Source organism: Eubalaena glacialis, chromosome 9 (assembly GCF_028564815.1).
Source record: "Eubalaena glacialis isolate mEubGla1 chromosome 9, mEubGla1.1.hap2.+ XY, whole genome shotgun sequence".
NCBI lineage: Eukaryota > Metazoa > Chordata > Mammalia > Artiodactyla > Balaenidae > Eubalaena > Eubalaena glacialis.
The window spans coordinates 1,378,265-1,401,169 of record NC_083724.1 but is presented as its reverse complement, the minus strand read 5'-3'; the positions used below and the strand labels follow the sequence as shown (position 1 = coordinate 1,401,169).

At 50.5% G+C, this 22,905-nt stretch overlaps 2 protein-coding genes across 7 annotated transcripts; one reads left to right on the top strand and one right to left on the bottom strand.

Annotated features, from left to right (window-relative positions):
* The first annotated feature begins 67 nt into the window (after window positions 1–67).
* Window positions 68–11,616, top strand: TOR4A (torsin family 4 member A). Of its 6 annotated transcripts, XM_061200843.1 has the most exons (3): window positions 82–129; window positions 265–394; window positions 3,810–5,347. In XM_061200843.1, exon 3 carries the CDS (start codon window positions 3,847–3,849, stop codon window positions 5,095–5,097), a length of 1,251 nt encoding a protein of 416 aa, XP_061056826.1. In that variant the 5' UTR covers window positions 82–129; window positions 265–394; window positions 3,810–3,846; the 3' UTR covers window positions 5,098–5,347. The 6 variants fall into 6 exon arrangements, 5 of the variants coding, with proteins under 5 accessions (XP_061056823.1, XP_061056826.1, XP_061056825.1 ...); XM_061200840.1 differs by lacking the exon at window positions 265–394 and having other exon boundaries at window positions 68–129; XM_061200842.1 differs by lacking the exon at window positions 82–129 and having other exon boundaries at window positions 142–394.
* Window positions 11,617–18,247: 6,631 nt separating this feature from the next.
* Window positions 18,248–18,625, bottom strand: LOC133098139 (large ribosomal subunit protein eL30-like). Its single transcript, XM_061200839.1, has one exon. It carries the CDS (start codon window positions 18,623–18,625, stop codon window positions 18,278–18,280), a length of 348 nt encoding a protein of 115 aa, XP_061056822.1. The 3' UTR covers window positions 18,248–18,277.
* Window positions 18,626–22,905: the final 4,280 nt, after the last annotated feature.

Here is a 22,905-nt window from a genome sequence, read left to right as displayed (position 1 = left end):
CAGCGGATGAGCTCTTTCTGCGCATGCCCAGGCTTGGTTGCTGTGCGGGCTGGCGCGCGCTGTCCTGGCGCCTTTCTCCGTGGGCACAGTCTGGATGGCCAGCCCCGTCCGGGACAGCGGCTGTGGATGGTGAGGCCCTGGCCTGGCTGCGCTCGGGGCCAAAAGACTCGACACGGTCGGCCCTGGGTGGGCCTCAGTGCCCATCACCAGTGCTGACATGTTGCCGAGGGGCAGGCTGTGTGGAGGTCTCTGTGACCTTGACAGGGGCGGCTCTGCTGGTGTTGGGGAGGAACTGGTAGAGATGGTGGCTGAGGAAAGCAAGGACCTGGGGGTGTGGGCGTCGGCAGTCGGGAGGAGCCTGGCATTTGTGCGCTGATGTGACAAGGAATGAAAAGTGAGTGGGGCGTGGGGGGACGGCTGGGGTGTCACTGAGTGGGGGAGGGGGCAGCGCCAGGCCCAGGTGGGCCCCGCAGGAGCGGGCGCGTTCCCGGGGAGGAGGCGGGGACCCCCTTCCAGCTGCCGCTTTTCCTCCGGGAGCCAGGGGGCCGGGTCCTGGGCTGGGAGGCAGGATGGGGCAGAGGTGGGGCCCGAGGAGAGGATGAGGAAGGAGCTGGGCGGGGGGAGGAGCAAGTGCCCGCACGGGGCCCGCGTGACCCCCCTGAGGCTCACGGTCCGGGGGACAGAGACCAGCCGGCGAGGCCAAGCTCCTCCAGCCCGAAGGGACCGGGGACCAGAGGCCCCGGTGGGCGGGGCTCGTCAGGTGGAGGGCGTGAGCTGCAAGGACAGACGGGGCGGGGGGGGGGTGGGTGAGGGCTGCAGCGACGGAGAACCCCAGGTGGGCCGGTGGGAGGGGGCAGCTGAGCTCAGGGACCCGCTGGGGCTGCGAGGGAGGCGGGAATCCTGAGGCCGGACCGGGCAGGGCTGCGGGGAGGCTGGGGGGCGGGAGGTCTGGTGAGAGGAAGGGAGCGTCCACACGGGAACTCGGGGAGGAGGGAGCATGTGTGTGGTGCGGGCCCTGCCCACCTCCAGACCAGCAGTTTGGGAACCTCAGAGCCCACGCTGGGCAGGTGGAGGGGTCGGGGGTGGGCAGCGAGGTGAGGGGTCTGCAGAGACCAGGTTGAAGATGTGGACCTGATTTCGGGGCTGGGGACAGGGCTGGACGGGGCACGGGCTGGAGGGAGGGGTGGGAGGGCATCGTACGGGCGTGGTGGGCTCGGTCCTGAAAGGTAGGGACAGGTGGGGCCCCCTTCAGCCCTGGAGATGGGGGAGAAAGTACAGAGGAGGCAGGCCTTAGTGCAGGGCTCAGGCTCACCCTTGACCCCGCTGGGGGCAGGCCCTCTGAGGCATGACTTTCTTGACTCCTGCCACACCCCACGTACAGGCCCCCTCCTCACCCAGTGATGGGGCTCTGGACCCCAGCAGGTTTGGGACCAGCATCTGGCAGAAGCAGCTGCCAGCCAGCGCCCCCGCCCCACCCCTGTGCACCTTTTCCCGCGTCTGCCTGTCAGGGTCCCCTGGGGTTCTCTGTGTCAGAAGAAGCTGGGAGACTGTAGAAAGCCTGAAGACCCCAAAGGACTCCACCCTCATACCGGGGCCGTGGGGCACCAGCAGAGACCTGGACAGATATCCTTCCGTCCTGGTTCCAGGAAGGCCTGGGCAGGGGCCACATGGTGGGTGATGCCCGAGGGGTCCCTAAGCACCTGGCCCAGCACAGAGAGGGGCAGCGGGTCTCGGGGAGCCAGGCCCGCAGCTGGAGAGGAGGAAGCGGAGAAGCAGTGGTTTCTCAGTGATCCTGCCGGAGGACATCGGACACACATGGACACGCAGCAGCCCCATATTCTGGGGAGGATGGGAACCCCCAAGCCCATGAGTGACTTCTCCCTGATGCAGGTTGGGCAGGGAGGTGGAGGGAAGCTAGGAAGTGGGGAGTGATGGCACGCTCGGCAGAGGGACCCGTGTGGGCAGAAGTGTGGAGGATGGAGGGACGAGGAGGCTGGAGGGTGGGGGCTCAGGACTGCCAGCGCCCGTGGGACACAGTTGAGCTCGGGGCCAGGACTGGTCTGGGGGCATTACTACTGGTTAGCAGACCCGCTCCGGAGGGGAGGGTCATCCAGGCAGGCCAGCCTGCACAGAGATGGGAGCGGGGGCGGGGGCAGGGCCACATGAAGCTGGTGGCCGGGGAAGGGTCCAGAGTCTCCATCTGCCAACTCTTGGCCCAAGTTCTTTCTAAATGTGCCCTCCGACCAGGGCCCTGAGTCATGCGTGGGTTTTTTTCCCCCCATTCTAGAACTTCCTGCCCTGTCCTGGGGTGGGGGCTCTAGGCCGGGGTACAGGGGAAGACAAAGGGGGAGGCGGAGGGGGGGAGCGCCGTGGAGCCCGGGACCTGGTAGAAGAGGGGGAGGAAAAGGAAACGAGCCCTACTCTGTGGGCACCCAGATTGGGCTTGGGCAGGGGGAAGAGGGGAGAGGGTTGGAGGAGCCCAGCTGGGAGAGAACCCTGCCCGCCCCCTCCGCCTCTGCTAACCGGCAGCCTGGACACGCCTATCCCCCTCGCTGTGGGCCCTGCGGGGGGCGGGGGTGGTCAGGCGCAGATGTCCCTGGGGAGGTGGGGGTCCTGTGGAGGGCAGGCTGAGGAGCAAAGGCATGTGGGACCCCAGGGGAGGCAATGCCCTCGGCCTCACTGGGAGTCCTGGGCCTGGGCTGAGTCAGGAGGGCTGGGAGGGCTTTAGGGTAGGTGACCAGCCGGCCGGGGTACCTGGGCTAGTCAGCCAGGCCTCCCCCTCTGGTGCCTCCGTCCAGCCCGAGTCCCGCCCGCGCCACACCCCTGACTCACTTCCTTTGCAAAGAAGCGGAAACCTCCCCAGAGCTTCCTCCGCTCCGGCGGAGGTGTCGCTGCCCCTCTGAGCCTGAGCTGACCCAGTGAGGCCCCGGACCCCACCCCGACCCCCGCCAGGAAGCCAGCACATCCTGCTTCCTGCGTCGCAGGCCCCAGCCTCTGGCGTGGGCGGGGGGCCGCCCTGGGGGCTGGGGGTGGGCCAGCGAGAGCCTGAGCTGACGCAGGTGCAGGTACTGGGGAGGGCCGGGGGCATCCACCCCACCTTTCTCCAGCTGTCTCCTCAGTGGCTTCATCTCTCCCTCTCCGCGTCTTGTCTGTCCCTCTTTTCACCCCACCCCCACCCGCCTCTAGGGGGCTCCCTTTCCCCAACTCCATTAGTGTGCCCACTAGAGCGATGCTGGGAGGCCTGGGCTCAGCTTGGGGACAGGGGCCCATTCTGGAAAGCAGAAGTTCCGGCCAGACCGCCCCCCCCCCCCGCCCCACCAAGTGTTCGTGGGAAAGGGGCATCTCTGAACTCTGGGGATGCTTGGGCCTCTGCTTCCCACGCCCCCCTCTAGGGACCGGGGGGCCCCCGGCGCCCGGCAGTCGAGCTGCGTCAGGGGCGGGGTCCGGCCTTGACCCTGCTCCACCCCTAATTGGCGCCAGGTCGGCACCGACTCCGACTCCTCCTCCAGGAAGCCCGGGCGGCGGCCGCCCGATAAAATGCGCCCCCGTCCCCCACCCCCCCCCCCCCCCGCAGCCACTTCCTCAAGGCCCGAGGCTGTTTATGCGAGGATCCGAGAGATTTGCATTGGGGCCCCGAGGGGAGCCGCTTCCTGGTCAGAGGGGCGAGGCCGGTACCAGGCCCTGGCCTCGGGGCAGCGGGCCGCACTCCGGGGGGCCTCGCGGGGTGGGGTGGGGGGGCTGAGATCTCGGGGGAGGGTCCCAGTCGGCCGGGCGGAAGTCTGGAGACCCTCCCCGTCTTCCTGTTGCAGGGAGGGTGACCTGCATGCCAAGCGCCGCCCCTGCGCCATGGACCGCGGCCAGCCCAGCCCGGAGCCCGCGGCAGCGGACCCCGTCGCCCCCCGCCCGAGCGTGATCGCGCCCGTGCGCGCCGTGGTCCGCCTGCGCCGCCGCGTGCGCCTCCTGCGCAAGCGGTGCCTCCCGCCTCCGGCCGTGAGGCTGGACTCCAAGCCCCGGGCGCCGCGAGCGGACCCGGACCAGCCGCAGTTTTTCACCTTCGACGGCCCGGCGGAGCTGCCCTCGAGGCCGCCGCGGAAGAAGGGCCGGCGCAGCCGCGTGGTGCTCTACCCCGAGACGTCGCGCAAGTACCGGCCGCGCGCGGAGCGCCGGAGCCGCGCGCAGCGTTGCCTGTTGTTGCTTGTGGCCATCGTGGGCTTCCAGGTGCTCAACGCCATCGAGAACCTGGACGATAACGCGCAGCGCTATGACCTTGACGGGCTGGAGAAGGCGCTGCAGCGTGCCGTGTTCGGCCAGCCGGCGGCCGTGGGGCGCATCGTGGCGCTGCTGCGGGACTACCTGGCCACGCACGTGCATAGCCGCCCGCTGCTCCTGGCGCTGCACGGGCCCAGCGGCGTGGGCAAGAGCCATGTGGGCCGTCTGCTGGCGCGCCACTTCCGCGCGGTGCTCGAGGACGGCGCGCTCGTGCTGCAGTACCACGCGCGGCACCACTGCCCCGAGCCGCGCGCCGCGGAGGACTGCCGCCAGGAGCTGGCGCGGCGCGTGGCCGACGTGGTGGCGCGGGCCGAGGCGGAGGAGAAGACCCCGCTCCTGGTGCTGGACGACGTGGAGCTCCTGCCGCCGGCGCTGCTGGACGAGCTGCACGGCTTCCTGCAGCCGCAGCGCTCGCACCACTTCCACAACGCCATCTACGTGCTTCTCAGCGGCAACGGCGGCGCGGAGGTCACGCGCTTCGTGCTGCAGAACGCGTCCCGCACGCTGGCCCTGCGCCCAGACGGCGCCCACGGGGCCGGGGCCGCGGCGGTGGCGGCACAGGCCGAGGAGGAGCTGCGCGCCAGCCTGAGGGCGCTCCTGGTCCGCGAGCACCCGCTGTGGCAGGCCGCGGCCATCGTGCCCTTCCTGCTGCTGGACAAGGGGGACGTGGTCAACTGCTTCCGGGACGAGATGGCCGGGGAGGGCTTTTTCCCGGAGCAGGCCCGCGCCGAGCTCCTGGCCGCGCAGCTCAGCTACTACCGCGTGGCTGGCCGCGAGTTCGCCGTCACTGGCTGCAAGCAGGTGGTGGCCACGGTGAACCTCTTGTAGCGCAGGCGCCGCCGGACGCAGTGGACGCCCACGGGCACGACGGGACGTTGGTTTGATAGTGGCAGTTGGAGGGAGGGGACCCTGTGGATTTGCCCCAGGTCTCTAAGCCCCGAATAAATCTGTCCGTGGCCCTCCGCCGGTTCACACTGGGACCTGGGGGGACCGTTGGGGCTGGGTCAGCTCTGAGCTCCTCTACCAATTCCAACCCCCCTCAGAGCCCCAATCTGGCACCTGCTGGTCCTTACTTCAGCCTGCATTCTTCAGCGCCAGTATGTCTCACAGGGCTGGCTCCCCAGGAGTGGGTAGGTCTGTCCCCGTGGGACAGAGGATAGATGACGGCAGAGCGGGTGAGCAGACCCCAGGGACACACAGCTGGTCCCCTGCAGAGTCGGATGTGACCACGACTCGTTCGGGTGCCTGCAGCAGCCGAACACACACCTGCTCACCCCGGGGGCCTAAAGTCCCGGATGCTTCTCCACTGCAAGAATCCCATGGGTCTGTCTGGACTTCTCATGGCCTTTTGGGCCCAGGAGCTCCCCGGGAGGCAAAGGGATGGGTGGGGGGGCTCCACCCAATGAGCTGGTCCAGTGGAATCCCCTAAATGCTCCGGAAGGGGGACTCTCTCAGGGTGACAGCAGTAGGAGGTGGGTCCAAGTCGGGGTCCCTGACCTGGATCCCCCTGCACTGCCCACCAACCTGCTCCAGGGTGCTGAACTCGGGGGAGGCCTCTGAGTAGGGATGCCTCAGACCGCAGAGGTCCACTGCTTCCCAGGCCTGGGGTGGGGCCTCATGCTTGCCATCCTGGCTTCTCCCCAACCCTGGCTCTGCAGGCTCATGTCTCCCCGAGCAGGACTGCAGGAGCCGTGCTGGCTGCCTGGGGCGGGTGAGTGCCAAGCCTTGGGGCACCTCCTGGACTGGGCTCCCAAGGGGGGCGAGGTGGGTTCAGTGTTGTCGCTTGGTGGGCACGCGGGTCAGCATGGCCCCACCCACCCGGGAGGAGGGCGCAGCCTGGGAGGTGGGGGGACAGGAGCACAACTAGGGGGCAACAACATGTCCCGAGAAGAGGAGCCGAGGGGAGGGCTGGTCAGGGTGGAGGCACCGCCAGCGTGGACTGTGCCAGGAGCTCCAGGCCCCCACCGCCGAGCTCAGCCCGATCCCTGCCCTCCCAAAACCTCAAGGACCACGGGGGCTGGTGTCTCTAGAGACCCTGGCAGACCCCCCCCCCCATCCCTGAGGGTCCCACACGGTCAGAGCCGCCTCGCCGCCATCCATTCTCTTCGTGGTGGTCATGGTGGTCGGCTGCAGACCTGGATGGGCTGAGGTCTGTCAGGGAGAGGAGCCTATCCCGGCACAGGGAAGCGGCTGACCTGCCGAGCCTGCACGCGGTCCCCGGGCCCCGACGGGAAGGGTGGGGAGGGGGTATGTCCTGCCCGGAAAGGCTGGCTTCCTCCCAGCTCCAGGGCTCCCTGGGGGCTGCGAGGGATGGCCAGTTTGCACGATGGTTCTAAACCAGGAGCCAGACCTGCAGGTATCCAGCTGAATACACCGAAAAGACAGCGGGTTGTCCGGTGATATTGCTCTAACCAATGCGCTCGCTCTTTAGTTTTATGTCATTGGGTCTCTACTTCCCCAGAGGCATTTAACCACTTGCAGCAAGAGGGGTTTGCTACTGCAGACACCTCCTTGCTCAGCAAGTAGGTAATCGCAGGCTCGTGGTTACCCGAAACCACCTTGGCCGATGAGTTAAGTGACCGTCACTGAGCTGAAACTGCTTTGGCTCCAGAGTTGGCTCACTCGCCTAGTGTCAGGGAGAGATTCCTCATCATATGTTCATTGGTGCTCACTCCCATCCGTGGGAGGAAAGCTCTCCCTACAGAGGCAAAGGCAGAATCTCTTACGCCTGCTGGAAGTTCTTGCTTAAGGCAGTTATAGAGGTTTAATGGGACGGAGCAACGTGAGGCTTCTGTTCAGTTATGTCAGGAGAACAGGACAGTGAACACAGCAGAGCACGCCGTCCTGTGTTCTCCAGCCATCAAGACAATGGGCTGCCCAAGCATAAAGGTCATCTCCGAAACTTCCACATATGAAGGTGAAACCAGGGGGCGCACATAAAGCCTCCACAAGAATGATGGAATCTATGGGTTCCTTCATTGGCGCAGAGGCACTGGCATTACTTAGCCAAGGCTCGGAAATTTTGTTGTTACACAACAGGAAGTTACCTAGATGTACAGATATGTCAGCAAGTTTACAGATGACTCAACTTGCATTGCCAGCTCCGTTGAACTTTTCATGCAGATACTCAAAAGATCGTGTTTTCCTATCCCAGGGTTGGGTCAAATTGAAGCAAGGAATAAATTTAGGTGGGCTTAGCTCCCTAACTCTATAAAATGGGCCTGCAGAATAATTTGGACAGACAGCAGCGTCTGGAACCCCAGTGAAATTACTTATAGGCTGAACCAAAGGGCCATTGCTATGCTGGGCCAGCTGAGGATTCCAGTGGCAAATCGAGCAATCAGAGAGGTTTCCCCCTTTCTTCAGGGACTGGGAAATACAAATGAGGGTGTTGTCCTTCCATAGAAGGGAGAGAGGAACAAGGTGAGGGACTGTATTGAAATAAAGGTATACAGGCCTGGTCCAGATGTTTTGGGAAAGCTGTTGGCCTCAGATGTCCTCTGCTTCAGGTCCTAATGGGTGTTATCTTCAGGTCGCCAGAGAGTGTGCAGGTCCAGTTGGGATTTGGTGCCTCCTTTAGATGTGACACTGAACCCAGGAGTCCCCTCTCTGGAGTTTGGTGGCACAAGGGTTAGTCAACAGGACTTGATGGGGCCCTTCCGGCGAGGCTGGAGAGAGTCCTTTTGGAGGTGCCTTTTCCAGTACCCAGAATCTCCGGGCTGTGGGCTGTGGTGTTCGGGGTCTTGGTCTTCCGGGAGTGCACTGCAAAAGGAGTGCTCTGCCAGAGCCTGGTGATTTTCTTTCTTTTTTAGTTTTGTTTTTTAATTTAATTGAAGTATAGTTGATTTACAATGTTGTGTTAGTTTCAGGTGGACAGCAAAGTGATTCGTTACACACACACACACACACACACACACACACACACACACGTTCTTTTTCAGATTCTTTTCCCTTATAGGTTATTATAAAATATTGAGTTGGTTATCTATTTTATGTATAGTAGTGTGTATACGTTAATCCTAACTAGTTATTTTCTTAAACTTTTTTTTTTTTTTGGCCACACCATGTGGCTTGCACGATCTTAGCTCCCCCACCAGGGATCGAACCTGGGCCCTCGGCAGTGAGGGCACGGAGTCCTAACCACCGGACCACCAGGGAATTGCCCAACTGGTTATTTTCAGTAGAAGCAATGAGGCCTTTACAATGCAGAAGTATTTCTGCCTTTCTCAGCTCGGATCAAAGAAGCAGGAGCCACGTGCTTTGGGTGTCCTGTTCAGGGACAACAGACTCCATTGAACATGTGCACATACGTCCACTGTCATGAAAAACAAAAATATTTAATAAGAGTTTCAGAACTCTTGAGGGACCAGGTAGGGAGAAAATGTAAATGCTTCAACCTTTGATGCCAAGATACACTTTACCAAATTGTTTTAAGTTATAGACAGCTTAAAGGAGAGGAGAAAAGGAAAACAAAACATTAAAGCAATTGGTTTTCCATTAGAGTTTTAGAAATTCTTACACAGTTCAGTCGTATGATCTTAGAGTTATAAGAAAGAAAACTGTGTTTCAGAGTACCCGTCAGAGTCCTTTCCATGAATCTCTTTAAAGAGGAACATTTGCAGAAGCATCAGAGTAAAGCAGTAACTAACAGAAAGACTTGAAAATGCCCATTATTAAAAGTCTGATGAGAATTCATTATAATGGGACTGGCAAGGGGATCAGCTTATCTCTATGACATATGTTTAAAGTGGTGAGCGGTTGGAAATTCCCTGGTGGTCCAGTGGTTAGGGCTTGGCGCTTTCACTGCTGGGGCCCGGGTAACTAAGATCCTGCAAGCCATGCAGCACGACCAAAAAAAACAAAAAACAAAAACCAAAAATCATGACCAATAACATTATATCAGGACATCTCAGAATTTAGCAATTTCATATGATTTTGAGCACATGTTAATATGTACTTATACAACTATAAGGTTAAAAGATTCTGTATTCCTTCTTATTTAGAAGCCTATTACAAGCTTCCCATGTAATCTAGCTCATCAAATAAGCCTGATTAATTCAGCATTTTACCAGGTGAGGGACAAATCCTTTGAGATTCTCCAGGGGCCCTCTGGAAGAGCCCAGTTAGTGCAAGGTCAGCAAGACTTCATTTAGAACTTGATTTGGGGGAAGTTTGTCAAAAGTAACAAAAGGTTTTGGACATTTGACCAAACAGGACCACAGATCATTATGAAATGATAATTATCGGTCTGACCAAAGTAACAATAAAAGATTTCAAAGGCAAATACAAGAGGTTACATAGTTGTAAGCAAAACTTAGCTCTTTTAATACTGAGAAGAGGACTTCCCTGGTGGCGCAGTGGTTAAGAATCCGCCTGTCAATGCAGGGGACACGCGTTCGAGCCCTGGTCGGGGAAGATCCCACATGCTGCGGAGCAACTAAGCCCGTGAGCCACAACTACTGAAGCCCGCGAGCCTAGAGCCCGTGCTCCGCGACAAGAGAAGCCACTGCAATGAGAAGCCCGCGCACCGTAACGAAGAGTAGCCCCCACTTGCCGCAACTAGAGAAAGTCCGCGTGCAGCAACGAAGACCCAATGCAGCCAAAAATAAATAAATAAATAAATAAATGAATAAATAAAAAAAAAATATTGAGAAGACTCAGTTTTCTTTAGTAATGAAAGGCCTGAATAAGACAACGTAAGCACAGGAAATAATTTTGTTAAAACACAAATCTTTGCTTTCTAAGCAGATTACTTTAAAAAAAGGTAAAGAAAAATCCTTCATAATCTCCCATGAGAAGCAGACCAATATTCCAAGAAAACCTTGTCCTTTTAGTAAATGAAAGAAAATTGTTTTAGTTTTACCTAAGTACACTACTGATTTTTAGTTTTTATAAATTTATTTTTATTTATTTTTGGATGCATTGGGTCTTCGTTGCAGTGCGCAGGCTTCTCATTGTGGTGGCTTCTCGTTGCGGAGGCTTCTCGTTGCGGAGCACAGGCTCTAGGCGCATGGGCTTCAGTAGCTGTGGCCCACGGGCTTAGTTGCTGCGTGGCATGTGGGATCTTCCTGGACCAGGGCTCAAACCCGTGTCCCCTGCATTGACAGGCGGATTCTTAACCACTGTGCCACCAGGGGAGTCCTGCTCCAGTTAACTTAAAATCTATAATTAGGGGTTAAGCACTTGGACTCTAAGAGGGTTCAATTTTATTTTATTTTTATTTATTTTTTATTAAAGATTTTTTTTTTTTGATGTGAACCATTTTGAAGTCTTTATTGAATTTGTTACAATATTGCTTCTGTTTTATGTTTTGGTTTTTCCGTCCCGAGGCATGTGGGACCTTAGCTACCTGCCCACGTATTGAACCTGCACCCCCTGCATTGGAAGGTGAAGCCTCAACCACTGGACCGCCAGAGAAGTCCCCTGAGGGTCCGATTTCAAAGGGGCAGGTTTTCACAGGGGAGGGGAGAGGAAGAAACAAAGGGGGCGGAAAAGACACAGAAGATGGTGTCAGAGACAAAGAAGTTGGGGGGGGGGGCTTCCCTGGTGGCGCAGTGGTTGAGAATCTGCCTGCCAATGCAGGGGACACGGGTTCGAGCCCTGGTCCCGGAAGATCCCACATGCCGCGGAGCAACTAGGCCCGTGAGCCACAACTACTGAGCCTGCGCGTCTGGAGCCTGTGCTCCGCAACAAGAGAGGCCGCGATAGTGAGAGGCCCGCGCACCGCGATGAAGAGTGGCCCCCACTTGCCGCAACTAGAGAAAGCCCTCGCACAGAAACGAAGACCCAACACAGCCATAAATAAATAAATAAATAAATAAAATAAAAATAAAAAAAAAAAAGAAGTTGGGGGAGGGGAACTCAAGGAGCACAAGGGTTCAGGAACTGTTTTGTTCTTTTCAAGTTTTTTAGTTGTTTTGGCCAATTTAGAAATGGTATCTTGCAAAGAGGAAATTTTACACTTTCGTGCACATTTGGAAGCTTCCAGGTACCAATGAAAATAAATATCTCATTCTTCTTGTTTAATTTTAGAACCACATGGAACTTCCCTGGTGGCGAAGGGGTTAAAAATCCGCTGGCCAATGCAGGGGACACGGGTTTGATCCCTGGCCCGGGAAGATCGCACATGCTGTGGAGCAACTAAGCCAGCGGGCCACAACTACTGAGCCTGCACTCTAGAGCCCACGAGCCACAACTACTGAGCCCGCATGCCACAACTGCTGAAGCCCGTGTGCCTAGAGCCCGTGCTCCACAACAAGAGAAACCACCACAATGAGAAGCCTGCGCACTGCAACGAAGAGTAGCCCCCCTCGCCGTAACTAGAGAAAGCCCGCGCAGCAACGAAGACCCAACGCAGCCAAAAATAAATAAATTAATTTTAAAAATAATAAATTAAATAAAATAAAATTTTAGAACCACAGTTCTCCAATTTAATCTTAAGAAAAACAAGTTTGGGAAGATTGAAAGTTCCCTGTAATGGCCATGATAATTCTGGATTACTTTTAGTTGGTTCAGCCCACTTAGTTAAAAATGAGCATGTCAGGGGAAAAAGAAATGAGCATGTCAGGGTCCATAGCTTCCAAACATGAACCTGCCAGAGTCCCTGAGGGAGGGCTGCCCTCAGAGCATTTAGATGACCAGGATCCCTTTTCCTTACGTTCTCCTGGAAACCCAAGAAAGTTGCTGGAGTCCTAGCCCAGATTCCAAAAGGAATAAAGCAAATTATTGGATTCCAGTTAGCTCGATCCCCCTCACTCTTGCACACTCCAGAAAACAACTGAGTACTCACCAAGGGCGCAACCTTGAACCAGAAAGGATGAAACCTCTCCCCGGAAAGGACAAAGCCTTTCCAGATCCCGAAAAAAGCCAGAGAACTCAAAACGCAAAAAGAGCAGTTTGGAATCCAAGAAGAGACTCAGGGAAGTGATGAGCATGAAGGGATCACAGTGTGGGTACCTCGCTCCATTCCAGGGCCCGTCATCTCTTGGGGTTCGCCTCCTTCAGATCCCACTTCTGACACCCTATAAATATATCAACTTTAATAAATGGTAGCCAGTTATTTTACCAGCGAAAGCGAGTTTATTCGGGAATAGCAGAGGGATTGCAATTTGGGATATGGAAACTATGGCAGACAAAAAAGCCAAATCCAGAGAACAAGGAGGGGGAACTTGCTTTTATAGGGAAAAGGGGGAGTAGGGAGGGGCTGTGATAACCAAAGATTCCATTGGAGGAGCTGGGGGTTCAATGGAGGCTTCCCATTGACTGAGCCCCTGCAGTCTCTGATTGGCTGGGCTGTCGGGGGTGGAGGGAAGTTTCCTTCCTCCTGACTGATGGTAAGCAGAGGCACCTTCCTGTCCAAGATGTAGGCGGAGATCTCTTCCGTTTGGGGTAATGGACACGCATATCCGTGGAGAGAGCTCCCTACAGACCCATCCTCACTCCAGCTTTAACTGAGCGTTCTGTAATTAATTCCACAACTTAAACTTCTTTTTGTGACTTTATTTTGTGCCTTTTAGTTGTCCAGTTTTTTCTATGCTTCTTTTTTCTTATTTCTCGCTTCTTTTTGTAGTGGTACCCTCCAATGCCCAGTGTTCCATTTTTCTCCTTCCTTGGTTGGCAGTTATACCACGAACACCTAATCTAACTCATCTTATATCCTCACTGGAGCAGTGAAGGGACTTTCCATCACATGGGCTTCCATTTAGCCCTCTCCAACCTAAGGGCCATTCTTGTCCAAGTACTTTAACTCTGTCCCTTTGTTTCAACCCTGCGTATCAGATATTATTATTGTATTTCATTTGTATTGATTTTGATATTTTATTTTATTGATTTATTTATGAACTAGTTCCTTCTTTTTCAGATGCTCTATAATCAGTGTTCCAGGTTGTGTATGTGCCTGTGGAATGTTCTGGGCTCTCTATTGCCTTTTGTGGATCAGTTTGTTTTCCCTGGACCAAGATCATGCTGTCCTGATAGTTACAGCTTTATAAGTCTGCAGAAGCCATAATAGCTAGCGGGATATCATTATTCTTGAAGAGTCATGTGGCTCTTCTTGCGCTTGTTTTTAATTTGATTTTGTTAAATTCTTTGAAAAACCTTTTAGGATTTGATCAGAATTGCATTGACTCTGCAAATCAATTTGGGGAATAATGATCCCTTTGCACTACCATACACTTATGAAGGGCTGATTTAATGTTTTTCAGTAAAGTTTGTAATTTGCTGCAGACAGGTCTTGCTCATTTTTGTTAGATTTATTCCCAGAAACAATACATGTTTTGGTTGGTATTGTAAAGGGTTCCTATTGTGTAATATAACATATGTCAAGAAACGTGTATAAAACAAAATATATATTTAAAGTTTTATGGGAATTCCCTGGCAGTCCAGCGGACTCGGTGTTTTCACTGCCGTGGCCCAGGTTCAATCCCTGGTAGGGGAACTAAGATCCTGCAAGCCATGTGGTATGGCAAAAAATATATATAAATAAATACATAAATAAAATTAAAAAGTTTTACTGTAAAGCAAGCACTCATGTGCTCACCATCCAGGTCAAGAAACAGGACGTGGTCAGTCTCCTAGGAGCCCCCTAGCCTCCCCTCTACTCACTGGCTCCCACCCCCACCCCTCCCTGGTGCCTCTCCCCTGCCCCACTCGATAACCACCCAAATTTCAAGATAATTATCCCCTTGGTGTTTTTTGTTTTTTGTTTTTAATATTTATTTATTTGGTTGCACTGGGTCTTCGTTGTGGTACTCGGGATCTTCATTGTGGCATGCAGGATTTTTAGTTGCGGCATGTGGGATCTAGTTCCCTGAGCAGGGATCGAGCCCAGGCCCCCTGCATTGGGAGCACGGAGTCTTAACCAGTGGACCACCAGGGAAGTCCCTACCACCTTGTATTCTTCATACTTCAACCACCTAAATTTATAACCCTAAACAGTCTGGTTTAGTTTGTTTTTTATTTTGTAGCTTTCTTGTTTGTTTATTTTTTAAAAAACAGCTTGATTGAGGTATCACTTCCATACCACAAAATATACTCATTTTAAGTGGACAATTTATTTTTATTTAAAAAATATTTTTTATTTATTTATTTATTTTTGGCTGGGTTGGGTCTTCATTGCTGCGCGCGGGCTTTCTCTAGTTGCCTTGAGCGGGGACTGCTCTTCCTTGTGGTGCACAGGCTTCTCATTGCAGTGGCTTCTCTTGTTGCAGAGCACGGGCTCTAGGCGGGAGGGCTTCAGTAGTTGCGGCGCGCTGGCTTTGTTGCTCTGCGGCATGTGGGATCTTCCCGGACCAGGGCTCAAACCCGTGTCCCCTGCATTGGCAGGTGGATTCTTAACCAGTGTACCACCAGGGAAGTCCTGATAATTTATTGATTTTTAGTAAATTTGCAGAACTGTGCAAATATCACCACAATTCAGGTTTAGAATATTTCCATCATCCAGAAAGATCCATCCTGCTCATTTTCCATGAACCCCTGTTTCTACCCGTTTCTCAGACAACCACTAATCCTCTTTCTGCCTCTATAGGTTTGCCTTTTAAAAAAAGAATTTCAGGGGACTTCCCTGGCCGTCCAGAGGTCAAGACTTCGCCTTCCAATGCAAGGGGTGAGGGTTTGATCCCTGGCTGGGGAGCTAAGAACCCACATGCCTCGCAGCCGAAAATCACACCCTGGCTGTGTTGGGTCTTTGTTTCTCTAGTTGTGGCGAGTGGGGGCCACTCTTCATCGCGGTGCGCGGGCCTCTCACTGTCGCGGCCTCTCTTGTTGCGGAGCACAGGCTCCAGACGCGTAGGCTCAGTAGTTGTGGCTCACGGGCCTAGTTGCTCCGCGGCATGTGGGATCTTCCCAGACCAGGGCTCGAACCCGTGTTCCCTGCATTGGCAGGCGGATTCTCAACCACTGCACCACCAGGGAAGCCCCTGAATTGGGTCTTTGTTGCTGCATGTGGGGTTTCTCTAGTTGCGGTGAGCGGGGGCTACTCTTCGTTGCGGTGTGCAGGCTTCTCATTGCGGTGGCTTCTCTTGTTGCGGAGCACAGGCTCTAGGTGCCTAGCTCAGTAGTGTGGCTCGCGGGCTCTAGAGCGAGAGCTCAGTAGTTGTAGTTCCCAGGCTCAGTAGTTGTGGCTCGCAGGCTCCAGAGCATGGGTTCAGTAGTTGTGGCTTGCAGGCTCCAGAGCACGGGTTCAGTAGTTGTGGCTCGCGGGCTCTAGAGTGCAGCCTCAGTAGTTGTGGTGCACGGGCTTAATTGCTCTGCGGCATGTGGGATCTTCCCAGACCAGGGCTCGAACCTGTGTCCCCTGAATTGGCAGGCGGATTCTTAAGCACTGCACCACCCGGGAAGTCCTATTCTATGTTTTATTCTAAATGGTTTTATGTTTTTAGCTCTTATATTTAGGTCTATGAACCATTTTTGTACTAATTTTTGTACATGCTGTGAGATGAGGGTCTAAATTAATCTTTTTACACATCAATATCCAATTGTCCCAGCACCATTTTTTGAAAAGACTATCCTTTCCTCATTGACTTGCCTTGACCCCTGTGTCAGTTAGGGTTCGACCAGAGAAAAAATATCAGTGAGAGATATATTTTAAGGAATTTCTAGAAATCAGTTTACAAGACTGTAGGGGCTAACTAGGCAAGTTAAAAAAATCTTAGGGCCGGAGTTGGTAATGGCAGGCTGAACCTCTGTCATGAGTTATCCATAGATAGAGTTTCTTCTTCAGGGAAGGTTCAGCTGTGCTCTTAAGGCCTTTCAGTGGATTGAATTAGGCCCACCCAGGTCATGTAGGATATTTTCCTTTACCTAAAGTCAAATGATTATGGACTTCATCTACAAAATGTCTCCACAGAAACACCTAGGTCAGGTTTTGCTTGAATAACATTTAAAACTGTCTGTCATAACACCTCTGTAAAAAATTAACAGATTTGTACAGATTTGTTTCTGGACTTTCAATTCTGTTCCATTGATCTATATGTCTGTCCTTATGCCAGGACCACATTCTTTTGATTCCTTAGCTTTATGGTCAGTTTTGCAATTGGGAAATGTGTGTCTTTCAACTTTGTTCTTAGTTTTCAAGATTTTTGTTGTTGTTGTTGTTCTGGGTCCTTTGCCTTTCTATATAATTTTTAAGATCAGCTTGTCAATTTCTGGGGGAAAAAAAAAAGACTTCCTGGTCTTGATGGAAATTGCATTGACTCTATAGATCAAGGTGCAGAGAACTGCCATCTTAACAATATTTAATCACACTTAGAATTGCTTTTCAATTATTTAGGTCTTCTTTAGTTTCTCTTAGCAATGTTTGTAGTTTTCAGGGTGCAAATCTTGCACTTCTTTTCTTCAATGTATTCCTGAGTACTTTATTCTTTTTGATGCTCTTGCAAGTGAAATTGCTTTGCCAATGTCATTTTCAGGTTGTTCATTGCTCGTATGTAGAAATAAAATTGAATTTTGTATATTGATCTTGGATCCTGTGACCCGTGGAACTCATTTATTAGTCCTAGTGATTTTGTGTGAATTCCTTAGGATTTTAAACATGTAGGATCATGTTTCTGTGAATAAAGGGAGTTTCATTTCTTCCTTTCCAGTCTCTATGCCTTTTATTTCTTTTTGCTGCCTGATTGTACTGGCTAGAACTTTCAGTACAATGTTTAGTAGAAGTGGTGTTCCTGATCTTAGGAGCAAAGCACTGAGTCTTTGACCATTTAAGTAGGATGTTAGTTGTAGATTTTCTTGTAGATGCTCTTCATCAGTTTGAAAAACTTACCTTATATTTTTTGAGTATTCAGAGTTTTTATCATGAATAAGGGTTGGATTTTGTCAGATGTTTTTACTTCATATATTGAGAGGATCATGTGGTTTATGTTCTTTATTTATTAATATGATGTATTACATCAATTGATTTTCAGATGTTGAACCAACCTTGCATTCTAGGATTAAATTCCATTTGGTCATGGAGCATAATCCTTTTTATACGCTGCTTATTCAGTTTGTTAATATTTTGTTGAGGACTTTTGCATCTATATTTAGGAGGGATATTGGTCTAAATTTTTGTTTTCTTATGATGTCTTCATCTGGCCTTGGTATCAGGATAATTGTACTAGTTTTCTATTAATGCCATAACAAATTACCACAAATTTAGTGGCTTAAAACAACACAAATTTATCATCTTACAGTTCTGTGGGTCAGAAGTCCAAACTGGGTCAAAGTAGGCTGAAATCAAGGTATCAGCAGGGTTGGGGGTTCCTTCTCGAGGCTTTGGGGAGAGTTTGTTTCCTTGTCTTTTCCAGCTTCTAGAGGCTGCCTGCCTTCCTTGGCTCATGGTCCCCTTTCTCCTTTTCAAAGCCAACATGTATCCCTCTGACCCATCTACTGTCATCACATCTCTCTCTGACCACAGCCAAGAAAATTTCTTATTTTAAGTGGTCATTTGCTAGATTGGCTCCACCTGGATAATTCAGGATAATCTCTCTATCTCAAGGTCCATATCCTTAATTACATCTGCAAAGTCCCTGAGTTAGTTTTAGTAATTTGTGTCTTTCTATAAATTTCTAAGAATTTCTCCAGTTCATGTAAGTTGTCTAATTTATTGACATAAAGTTTTTATAGTAAACCCTTATAATCTTTGTAGAAAAAATTGTTTCAATTTGTTTTTATGTTGCACCTAGTATAGCCTTCTAGATGTACTGTCAGATTCTAGCCTTTCACAGTTGAGCTATCTTAGGAATCTTTGTAAATTGACACATGTACAAATTTTGTACTTTCTATTTCTGCAAAAAAGACTGTTGGTAAGTTTGATTCATGTAATTTGATTATATTGAATCTGTAGGTTACTTTTAGGGTATACTGACATCTTAACAATATCAAGTCTTCTAATCCATGAATGCAGGATTTATTTCCATTTATGTAGGTCTTGTTTAGTTTCTATCAGCATGTTTTTTATTTTTTTATAAATATTTTTTGTTTCTTTTTTTTTTTCCCAGGCCAGTTTTATTAAAGAAAAATTGTGCATGATTTACTCTTCACCAGTCTGTTCTGGCATGCTTCTAATGATATCAGAATCACCTGGATCAATAATAGCCAGTGTGCATACTCTGTAGTATTTTCCACATGCTGTGTCCAATTCAATATTATTGCCACTGTAGTGATGGACACCAGTTTTGGCCAACATGGCATAATACTCTATATCAGATTTCCTCAAGGCTGGGCAGTTGTTGGCAAGGATGACCAGTTTTGCTCTGCCTTGTCTGATCATTTTCAGAGTCTGCTTGTACCCCAGCAGGTACTTTCCACTTTTCATAATGAGTTGGAGCCTAGAGTTGATCGACACCAGCGACTTTTTCGTCTTCTTTGTGGCCAGCATCTTGCCTTAGGAGCAGGACTCCCCCAACCCAGAGCAGCCACCAGAATGGCTGGGGAGCAAGAAAACTTCGGCTTATTTTAAAATCACACGGTTTGTTCTCTTGTTGTTGAGGTTTTTGTTTTTTGTTTTTTTAATATTTATTTATTTTGGCTGCACCGGGTCTTAGTTGTGGCACATGGGATCTTCGTTGAGGCATGCGGACTCTTAGTTGCGGCATGCATGCGGGATCTATTTCCCCGACCAGGGATTGAACCCGGGCCCCCTGCACTGGGAATGCAGAGTCTTACCCACTGGGCCACCAGGGAAGTCTCTTTTGTTGTTGAGTTTTAATAGATCTTTGTATGTTTTGGATAACTGTTCTTTATCAGATATGTCTTTTGCCAATATTTTCTCAGTTTGTGTCTTGTCTTTTTATTCTCTTGACAGTGCCTTTCCCAGAGCAGAAGTTATTAATTTTAATGAAGTCCAGTTTATCAATTATTTCTTTCATGGATCGTGCCTTTGGTTTTGTATCTCAAAAGTCATCGCCCACCCAAAGGTCATCTAGATTTCCTGCTATGTTATCTTGCAGAAGTTTTATAGTTTTGCATTTTACATTGAGGTCTGATCCATTTTCAGTTAATTTTTATGAAGGGTGTAAGGTTTGTGTCTAGATTAATTTTTTATTAGTTTTTATTGGAGTATAGTTGCTTTATAATGTTGTGTTAGTTTCTTGCTGTACAACAAAGTGAATCAGTCATACATATACATATATCCCCCTTTTTTTAGATTTCCTTCCCATTTAGGTTACCACAGAGCATTGAGTAGACTTCCCTGTGCTATACTGTAGGTTCTCATTAGTTATCTATTTTATACATAGTAGTGTATATATGTCAGTCCCAATCTCCCAATTCATCCCACTCCCCCCAGATTAATTTTTTGCATGTGGATGTCCAGTTGCTCTAGGACCAGAATCTTGTGGATTTTTTATTTCATTTGTTGAGCTTTTTTTTAATATAAATTTATTTATTTATTTTATTTTTGGCTGCGTTGGGTCTTCGTTGCTGCGTGCGGGCTTTCTCTAGTTGCGGCGAGCAGGGGCAACTCTACGTTGAGGTGCACGGGCATCTCATCACGGTGGCTTCTTTTGTTGCGGAGCACAGGCTCTAGGTGTGCGGGCTTCAGTAGTCGTGGCTCACGGGCTCTGAGCGCAGGCTCAGTAGTTGTGGCGCGCGGGCTTAGTTGCTCCGTGGCATGTGGGATCTTCCCGGACCAGGGCTCGAACCTGTGTCCCCTGAATTGGCAGGCAGATTCTTAACGACTGCGCCACCAGGGAAGCCCTGTTGTGCTTTTTAACTCCAGATTTTTCCATTTGGTTATTTTTTGTCTTGCAATTCTTTATTACAAAAACCCATTATTTTCAGTCTTGAAAGTTTTAGAACCTAAGCATCTTCTCTTTCTGAAGAATTGAAATATTTGCAGACAAATATTTGTAGAAAGTGATGGAAGTCTACAAAAATATTTTGAAAATCCAAAGGAAAAGCCTCAGACTTGCCTCTGGAAACACCGGTGGCTGAGATGAAGGATTGCACAGCAAAGTGTAGAATGCCAGACTTGGGGCCAGCTCTTGCTGCACTATCAGAATGGATGCATCTTATTACATGATACAAGAATCAATCGAAGCCAAAATGACGGAGATTGAAGTGGAACCTATGACATATCTTGATCTTCCCACAAAAGTTCTTCACACAAATCCTATCATAAAAGATTACAGAACCAGAGGAAGGTCTTAGATTGTATGGCAATGGTTATAGAAGAACTGCAATTATCAGTGGGGCAGCTGCAGGCCTTTATGGGCAAAAGTACTCAGTGCTTCCAGAAGGGGTCAGTACAGCTTGGGAAGAGAAGCATCCAACAGCCAGATCCCTCACCGGCTTCAAACTTCCGGAGCTTCAGCTGCAAGCCCGCCCACCACATGTTGCTCTGGGTCTTGTCAGTGACCTTCTGCAGCTTTTCTGTTACAAGATGCTCTAGAGGAGAGGAATGGCAGACTTCCCAGTGCCTGGTGACTACCTGGCGTCTGAGCTGGGATTCTCCACCCTCTCGCCTTTGGAGGTGACTGGGTGGCTATAGGGTTCCTTAATTTTTTTCTAGAAGTGATGGGAACTGTCGACTTAAAAAAATGCACAATGTGAGAGTTGCGAGTTAAGTTTTATTTGGGGCAAAATGAGGACTGCAGCCCGGGAGACAGCATCCCAGATCGCTCTGAGAAACTGCTCCACGGAGGCAGGGGGAAGGTCAGCATATATGTGATTTGGGTGAAGGGGGAGTGCATGCAATCAAGCGCATATTTTTTGTAGAAGGTTTCTGCTAGTCTCGTGCGGGTTACTGCCGGTCATGCAGAGCAGACGTCGCCGTGAAGGATTTTAGTGCTTGTCTAGATATGAGGAGATACAAGAATTGGGCTCATAAGATTGTCTCCTGAAAATATCCATCTATCGGAAGACCTGTTCTGCCAGTTTTACCCAGAGCCCAGAGGGCCTCAATTCAGCTCTCCACCTGAACTCCTTTCAGGGGGTGTTGAAAGTCAGCAGCTGCAGCAACACATGACTTAACCCTTGTAGAGGTAGATGGCAAGTGCCAGTGGTGAGTGCCAATTTGTAGTTGACAGAACATTGTAGGAACACTTTTCCCAGGAATGTCCAAAATGCTTGGAACTTTTTTCGGAATTAACTTCAGAACCAGTGGCCCATTCTTTTGAATATCCTTCATGGTCAGAAGTCATCATCCTGTGAAGAAGTTTTGCAGGTTTTGAAATAATCCAAAGTCACTCAGGATAAGTCTGATAACACATTTGGGCATTTCAAGTTGTAAAGTTATGGGACTAACATTCCAGTGTGTCTCAAAGGTGGTTCCAGGTAGAAGAGTTTTGCATCACTGGGGTATATGCACCACTCCACAAGATGTCCAAATTGTGGAAACGCCGTATGCTCCGTGTCCTGATGTCCACTGTGTGCTGTAGCTTTTAGTTCCAAGCTGACATTCTGAGTCCCAGACCCATGGCAGGAAGGGACCAGGTGCCCTTTTTAACTCTTCTCTGTATTTGTTAATAATCTGCATTACAAATTGCAGATTATAACTACATAGTTATAAAAACCTATTTTTATTTTAAAGAGCTTTCAAAAATTGAGATATAATTCACATACCATACAGTGTGCACAATTCAGTGGCTTTTAGTATATTCACAGAGTTGTGCAACCATCTCTATAATCTAACTTTAGAACATTTTTGTCACATCAAAAAGAAACCCTGTGCTTCCCCATTATTCTTACCAACCCCACCCCCAGCCCTAGGCGGTTCATAACTGGATCATACAATATTTGTCCTTTTGTGTCTGGCAGCTTTTACTTAACATAATATTTTCAAGGTTAATTTTCAAGTACATATCAGTATTTCATTCCTTTTTATGGCTGAATAATATTCTATTGCATATATATCCCATATTTTGTTTATATCTTCATCAGCTGATGGACATTTCGGTTGTTACTACTTTCTGGTTATTATGAATAATGTTGCTATGAACTTTTGCATGCAACTTTTTTTTTTTTTGGCCGCACTGTGCAGCACGCAGGATCTTAGTTCCCTGACCAGGGATGGAACCCACGCCCCATCCAGTGGAAGGCGAAGTCTTAACCACTGGACCGCCAGAGAAGTCCCTGCATGCAGTTTTTTGTGTGGATGTATTTTTTTTTTTAATATCTATTTATTTAGTTTGGCTGCGCTGGGTCTTAGTTGCAGCACATGGGATCTTCGTTGCAGCATGTTAAGTTGTGGCATGAGGAATCTTTAGTTGCGGTATGCATGTGGGATCTAGTTCCCTGACCAGGGATAGAACCCAGGCCCCTTGCCCTGGACCACCAGGGAAGTCCCTGGATGTATGTTCTAATATCTCTTGGGTGTACACCTAAGCTTGGAAAAGAGTAATACACATGCTGGGTTATGTGGAAACTCTATTTTTTCTTTTCCTATAAATTTATTTATTTATTTATTCATTTTTGGCTGCATTGGGTCTTCGTTGCTGCACATGGGCTTTCTCTAGTTGCGGCGAGCGGGGGCTAGTCTTCGTGAGGTGCACGGGCTTCTCACTGCAGTGGCTTCTCTTGTTGCGGAGCACGGGCTCTAGGCACACGGGCTTCAGTAGTTGTGGTGCATGGGCTTCAGTAGTTGTGGCACGCAGGCTCAGTAGTTGTGGCTTGCGGGCTCTAGAGCGCAGGCTCAGTAGTTGTGGCGCATGGGCTTAG

Bases quoted from the DNA above. Each gene is read 5' to 3' on its own strand.
- LOC133098139 (XM_061200839.1), bottom strand. From the start codon at position 18,625: ATGCTGGCCACAAAGAAGACGAAAAAGTCGCTGGTGTCGATCAACTCT.
- TOR4A (XM_061200840.1), top strand. From the start codon at position 95: ATGGCCAGCCCCGTCCGGGACAGCGGCTGTGGATG. The intron at 130-3,809 runs GTGAGGCCCTGG...TTCCTGTTGCAG, and splicing joins CGGGACAGCGGCTGTGGATG to GGAGGGTGACCTGCATGCCA.